The sequence below is a fragment of the Myotis davidii genome, unplaced genomic scaffold (genome assembly GCF_000327345.1).
Source record: "Myotis davidii unplaced genomic scaffold, ASM32734v1 scaffold120, whole genome shotgun sequence".
Classification (NCBI taxonomy): Eukaryota; Metazoa; Chordata; class Mammalia; order Chiroptera; family Vespertilionidae; genus Myotis; species Myotis davidii.
Genome location: NW_006294778.1, coordinates 2,380,027 through 2,387,620, shown reverse-complemented (window position 1 = coordinate 2,387,620; position 7,594 = coordinate 2,380,027). Strand labels below are relative to the sequence as shown.

The following is a 7,594-nucleotide window of genomic DNA, read 5'->3' as shown; positions in this document are numbered from 1 at the left end:
GAGTAATGGTCCATTTAAACAATGATTCGGTAAAATAGCTGAGGTTCGTTTCAGAAAATGTTGTTGTTATTGTAAACTAATCATCTTCGTCTTTGCTTCTCATGCAGAAATAATGCAAAGTTGCCCAGAAAGTGTGCAAAACAAATGAACCATTTTGGTGGACCTTCTGAACATAATTTTACTGAAAGATTTGAATGGCTTATGCTCCGCTTCCTATAGATAGCTAATGGCTATGTCTACATCACTGTTCTCTATACTCCAGCCAGTGTTTTCATTTCTTTCCTAATTGTCTCGGAGTTCTACAAAGGGCTTGCAAGCATATTCACCTGCCAGCTTCACCCTTTGTCACATTCTTTAGCATAGCGAGGAGGAAAAATTGCATATGGCCTTATTCAGTTGATGATGAAGTGGTGACAGAGTTCCATGAATTCTATCATGAGCAGTCATACTATGGAGGAATAGGATCATTCATTATTAGAACTAGAAAGAAACGTGGTCCAACCACTTGGTTGTACAACTAAGGAAACTGAGATAAAGAAGTCATATAATTACTATGTGACAAACTTCGACAAGAATAGGGTCTCCTGACGCCCTGTTCCACTCCACTTTGGGTCTTCCAAGAATCTGGTTGTGCTTAAGCTAACGGAATGGCTTGATAAGTACAAAAGCCTTTGCTAATGATACAGAAAGTATAAGGTATAGCAAGCAAGCGGGCGCAGATATATTTATGTGCCTCTCTGCCATGTCTTTTGCTCTTCCTACTCTTACATCATGCTGTGGCCCATATTTACCTGGCTCAAGACTGGCCAGCATGGCCCGAGAGCCCTGGGTTTGGAGCTTCCTGCATCACTCACCAGCTCTTATTTAACCTCTTGGACACTCTGTGCCTTTTTCTTCATCTTAAAAATCGGGATGACAGATTTTTATACAGATTAAGTCATGGATTAAGTGACACATGGTAGGTGCTTTTTTTTTTTTTTTTTTTCCTCCCAGGAAGGAAGCTCTGGGGCAGTAAAAATAATTTTAAAGTCATCGATCCTCTGGCTACTCTTGCTCCAGACTTAAGAAAAAAAGTTTCTTCTGTCAAAGCACTTAAATATTCACTCCTTTAAACTCTTACTACAATATTTCTAAAAATTCATTGCTACATTTGAAGAACAATGAAGGGGCCAGTGTAAGGGAATAGAATGAGCGATGGAGAAAAGAAATAGTAAATGAGTCAGATGTGGGCAGGAGCCAGATTACCATAGACCTTGTGGCTACATGCAAAGTTTGTTTGATACGGATTCTGAGTGCAATGGGAAATTATTGGGAATTTACATCAGAAGAGTGACCTGCTGCTATGTACATTTTAGAAGGAATGGCTCTGGCTTGTGAAGAAGAGATTGTTGAGAGAGGATAGTTGAAGCAAGGAGACCAACTAGAAGATTATCCACAGTAGTCCAGGCAGAAAGGATGGCGACCTGGCTAGGGTGGGAGCAGTGAAGGAAGCATGGTTCCTTACACAGTTTCACAAGCTGTTTAAATTTTATTTCTTAATTAAACACTGTACCTTTTAATGCAGGGGTGGGGAACATCCAGCCTGTGGGCCATATAAGGCCTGCCAAATCATTTGGCCTGGCTCTGCTAAAGCATTAGGGGTGAATTCATTAAATGTTTGGCCAAATATAGCAGGCTACTTTTTAAGTTGATAATTTTGTATGGCCCATGAATGAGGTTATAAATATCTAAATGGCCCTTGGCAAAAGAATGGCCCTACCCCTGCTTTAATGTATCCATGGTACTTTTATATTTTCAGATCTAGCCTTTTCATTTTCTTTCACTCACTCATAAACCTGTTCATAAACAAGTAAGGGCCTGCCAGTGCTGAGACCTAGAAAAGGCTGTCTCCTGTTAGCCCAGACTTAGTTTCTTAACCCCAAACTCTGACCCTTCTTTCAGGGAGCCTTTGGAAGCATACATTTACTTCGGCCCCGTGTACTACCAGAAGCTGAAACACATGGTGCTGGATAAGATGCATGCCCGTGCCCGGGGACCACGCGCTGTCCTTACCAGGTAAGAGGAGAACACTCACAGAAGGGATTGACAGTGCAGGCGAGTCTCCCTTGCATTTCCAAGTACAACAATAAGCAGACTCAGCAAGATTTCTGTTTCCCTGAGATTTCAAACTTTGGGGTATTAGGCATCCACAAAAATTATATATGTCTGATTTACATTAAAAATGGCAGCCAATTGCCTAGCCCTGTGGTTGGCAAACTGCGGCTTGCAAGCTACATGCGGCTCTTTGGCCCCTTGAGTGTGGCTCTTCCTAAGCCTTAGGAGTACCTTAATTAAGTTAATGACAATGTACCTACCTATATAGTTTAAGTTTAAAAAATTTGGCTCTCAAAAGAAATTTCAATCGTTGTACTGTTGATATTTGGCTCTGTTGACTAATGAGTTTGCTGACCACTGGCCTAGCCGGTTTGGCTCAGTGGATAGAGCATCGGCCTGCGGGCTGAAGGGGCTCAGGTTCAATTCCGGTCAAGGGCATGTACCTTGGTTGCGGGCACATCCCCAGTAGGAGGTGTGCAGGAGGCAGCTGATTGATGTTTCTCTCCCATCTATGTTGCTAACTCTCTATCCCTCTCCTTTCCTCTCTGTAAAAAATCAATAAAATATATTTAAAAAATGGCAGCCAATTAAAAATCATTTTACAGGCACAAGAGCAAACCCTCCGTAGGTCTTCACAGTGTTCTTCTATCTAATCGTTTACTGTGTACCAGTTTACAAGTATGGTCCTATTCAAAACAGTTCCTTCCTAAGAATGTAGGTACACTTACACACACATGCATATCAGTACACCTCACGCTCCTGTGTGTGCACAGAAAACATATGCACGCATTATTTGGTAGCCTAAGCCACAGCTGTCATTTTTCTTAAACTTCTGCGATTGGAGCATAAGACACCTGTACTTGCATGCTTATTTGCATAAGCTCCAGGGTCCATGTATGCCCCTTCACCAGTGTATCCTCAATTCAAGCCCAGTGTCGGATTTGACGAATGGGTATAATTGTTGGGAAAGGGAATTTACAAATACCAAGTTTATGTGTTCTCACTGCTACATTTTGCAGTTGGAGCAGTAAAGGCTAAGGCAGTGGTCCTTAACCAGGGCAATGTTGCCTCCCTGGGGACACTGAAAAACATTTTGGGGATGCCACAACTGGGGGGCAAGGAAGGAGCTACTGGTATCTAGAGGTCAGGAATGCTGTTAAACATCCTGCAATGCACAGCACAGCCTTTACCTCAGAGAATTACTACCCAGCTCAGAATGGCACTACTGCCAAGGATGAGGAACTCTGAGCCAGGGGAGGGAACACAGGCCCTGGGGTCAGAATGACATAGATGTGAACTCATCACCACTTTGTATTACTATCATGAGCCTTGGACAGATCTCTTATGTCTCTCGGCTTCATTTTCCTGTATAAGAAGTAGAGACAATAAAACCCACTACACAGCATGCTGGTGAATGTCAGGTGTTTGAATATAGACTGTGTACAGTGTCGATCCATGGGAGATGCTCAATAAATATCCAGGTCCCTGTTCACTGTCATGGAGCATTGCTTAGATCAGCCGTGGGCAAACTATGGTCCGCGGGCCGGATCCGGCCCGTTTGAAATGAATAAAACTATTGAAAAAAAAGACCGTACCCTTTTATGTAATGCTGTTTACTTTGAATTTATATTAGTTCACACAAACCCTCCATCCATGCTTTTGTTCCGGCCCTCCGGTCCAGTTTAGAACCCATTGTGGCCCTTGAGTCAAAAAGTTTGCCCACCCCTGGCTTAGATGTTAGTGTAGTGGAGGGAGCAGAGGATGACGCAGCTAATATTTGGGTCTTTGTTTTGTTTTGTTTTCCAAACCACAGGAGAGGTATAGATGACTCAAATGTAAAACTGAGCAAATGCACACGCCTATTGAAATGATAGGCATTTGTGTGCTTAAATTACAGAAGAGGGAAGAGAAGTTGAGATTCTCAAGCCAGTATTGACTTCAGCACTGAGACCCTACTTGGGTTAGGTATATCTTTCCCCTGAATACTGTTCCCTCCGGAACTTGTATTTCACTTACAACATCCAAAAACTATTTCAGAGTAATATAAATGTCAAAGCAGTTATTTCCTATGTTTTACTTGGTTGTATAAAAAAAGTTATTACTTTAGTATTACTTTTGTGTATTCCATATGAAGACCGCCTGGAGTGCATTTGTCTATAGTCAGTTATCTCAGTTGGTTAAAATTTAAGTTGTGGGTTCTGCCCACATGTGATCTGACCACCTTCACTTGTCCAGTGGCCACAGGTGGAAGGATCCTTCCCCTGTCCCAGGGAGGTTCTATCAGATAAAAGCATATATATGTTGTGCTCAGCTCTGAAGTTTCCACTACAGTGTGTTCATTGAGATCTACTTATAAATTTTTCATATGTAGGTTTTCTTTCAACAAATAATATACAACTTAAATTGACTTCCCATTGTAACTATGAACAACACAAGTTAACATTTCAGCATGTGCTGGCAATCATGCATTTACCTTCTTAACTCTTTGGAAGTCTGGCAGCAACAATAGCAAAGATTAAAAGATGCTGTGAAATAAAGCAAGCAAGAGCTTTATAGTCCACCCCTGCTCAGACTGCCTCCAAGGAGTGTCGCTCCCACATCAGCTGGCCAGGGTGCTCGTGACTCTCTCTCTCTGTCTCATTGATCGTTTGTGTCACCAGTACCTAGGTGGGGTTGCCTAAGTTGTTTCAGAATCTCTAAATTTTACCTGCATCTCTGGATCCTGGATCCTTAATCTTTTAAAGTATTCTCAAGCCCAGCAGATACATAAACTACAGGGAGTCCATGCAGGGGCTAGTAGCCACCCAGTTCAAGTGCTCCCTCTAAAAAGGAATGGAGCATTTTCACACATGAAGGAAGAACTTGTATGGGACACACACAACTGGGGGCGGGGGAGGTAGGTCTCTAGGGAACCTCCCATCTGGCTCCTGGTGACTCCTGATCTATTCCAAATTTTATAAAAATCCATTTGCTTAAACATGGAGGCCTGGGGCTAACTCAGCGGCCCATTTGAAATGAATAAAACTAAAAAAAAAAAAAAAAAAAAAAAAGACCGTACCCTTTTATGTAATGATGTTTACTTTGAATTTATATTAGTTCACACAAACACTCCATCCATGCTTTTGTTCCGGCCCTCAGGTCCAGTTTAAGAACCCATTGTGGCCCTCGAGTCAAAAAGTTTACCCACCCCTGGGCTAACTGCTAGAGGACCCGGGTTTCTTCCACACTCTGTTCTGCTCACTTTTTCTGTTTTTAAATAACAAAGAACTAAGACATCTCTGAAAATACTCAAAAGACATCCCTCCCTAATAATAATGATAGTGATTGTAATAGTAATCGGAATGCTAGCACTGGTACTTTATATGCTGTATGTTTATTATTATATCATTATTTAAATAATTACTTATTATTTCTATTTAAAAATAAAAATAGCAGCCAACCACTAGGATCACATCTCTGCTCATTTAAGGCTCTTTGGAACAGGTAGTCTTATGTACGTTTTACAAATGAGGCTGAGTGGCTGAGCAGCATGCTCAAGGTCACTGCCTAATAAGTGATTTGAATCCAGGTGAGCCCTGCTCCAAAGCTCTGTGCTCTTAGCCAGCATGTGATGCGGCCTCTTTGTGTAATGTAATAACACATTTGCTTAACTTGTTTCAAAGGCAGCCCACTGAAGGTCGATCTCGTGATGGTGGTTTGCGTCTTGGAGAAATGGAACGTGACTGTTTAATTGGTTATGGAGCCAGTATGCTTTTACTAGAGCGACTAATGATTTCAAGTGATGCCTTTGAGGTTGATGTCTGTGGGCAGTGTGGACTTCTGGGGTATTCCGGCTGGTAAGTGGATACCATATGTCTTTCATATTACACCTCCTGCCTCTTAAAGCACAGCTCAGAATTGACTAGATCATACCTACATATTCTCCAACCTTCCGGTCCATGCTTTCCTGGAATTGTGGGTTCTATGTGTACATGTTCACTTTATCTACCTAATGTCCTGCTCTGTACACAGCCGGAGTTTAAACTCCCAAGGACTAAGGACTTGATCATCTTGTTACTATTATCTCGAGTACCTTCTATAACACTTCACCTGTAAAAATCCTAGCAGAGTCATTGGTGCGTGTTATAATTATAGCATATTGTTAATAGAAACATTTTAGAGAAGATTGTGTCGAATGCCCTCATTTAACTTCAAACCTAAAGAGCCAGGTGTGTTGCCCCCAGATCTTATAGCAAATTAGTGACAGACCGGGACCAGAACCTGGTACCCTGATTCCTTGTCTGTACTCTGTCTGCACAGCAAGCTGCTTTCCACTTGGACTGTGAATCCCATGATGGCAGAGACCATATTGCTAACTGGCACTAGGATTGTCAGTAGGTAAACTGTGATCAGTCTGTTAGTTCAATGCAGTCAGTACACAAAGTCCAGTTTAAAAGGTTTTGTTTGTGTTGCTACAGCATCTTTTCTCCTTGTAATGGTTCCACTGCACCACCAAAGAACCACTACTCTGCTTAGAGCGTTGGTCATGATCCAGAACCCTGAATACCCCTATAGACAGGAGGGCCTGCGTTCCCCAGTCTCTACTCACTTTTCTATCAGAGAGCAGGTCTAACAACATCTGAGGCAGGTGCTGCAGGGATGGGAAGTAGCTTCATCTTCCTCATCACCTCTCACTTCCCTTCCGGAGCCCCTTTCCCTAGGGATGGGCAGTCCCCAGAAGGGCAGTTAGGCACAGGTGAGCATTCATTGCCAGAGCTTGAGTGTTAGTTACATGGGCCACATATTCCTTATGAGTGCCCCGACTTCTTGCCATCTTAAGCTGCCAGTTCTTGGTTGAATAAAGCAAATTAAGAGTCAGAATGATGGGGGGAAATAAAGGGGACATCTGTAGTACTCTCAACAATGAAGGGGAAAAAAGGATAATGAGTGGCCTTCCTAGAATACAGTGTATACCTTGTTAGTTAGATGTCAAATCCTTTTAGCCAAAATCAGTTATTTTATAATTTTAATGTAGAAGTGTCAATGAAACCTGTCTGTGAAGAAATCATCTCATTTTAAAATCTGACACAAGAGGTGGCCATTTGCCTTTCATAAGGTTGCAGAGATGGGGTGACAATATTCTGAGTGTAAACTTAGCTCTTTCTTGTATCAATGACATGGGTCTTTTGAAATGCATATTGAGTTTGTGTTTTATTGTCCTGTGTAACAACAACAAGATGTAATAGGAAGATCCTGAAACTTAGTTCCACTATGCTTAAATCTTCAAGTTTGGCACAAGGATTTTTAAGTAATTTACTTTGAAAAGATGGTGCAGAAGAGTCATCTTATTACCAATAGGGATCATGAAACTTCAAAAAAGAGTTTCTTTTCTTCTCCATTCTCCCTGCATTCTCTCGTATGCCCCTCCCCTCCCCCCCCCCAAAAAAAAGAGGAAGAGTGAGGAAAAGGAAAGGAAAGAAGGAGGGGGGAGGCAGGGGAAAAAAGAAAGAGGGAGGAAGGC

General features: G+C 42.1%; 1 protein-coding gene across 1 annotated transcript in view; it reads left to right on the top strand.

The window, feature by feature from the left end:
* The window catches only part of POLR3B (polymerase (RNA) III (DNA directed) polypeptide B), a 103,890-nt gene that overhangs the window by 92,461 nt on the left and 3,835 nt on the right, over positions 1 to 7,594 (top strand). Inside the window, exons 26-27 of the mRNA XM_006769338.2 lie at positions 1,942 to 2,055; positions 5,757 to 5,930. Of these exons, the coding sequence (XP_006769401.1) occupies positions 1,942 to 2,055; positions 5,757 to 5,930 (288 nt within the window). The remainder of the gene's footprint in view (positions 1 to 1,941; positions 2,056 to 5,756; positions 5,931 to 7,594) is intronic.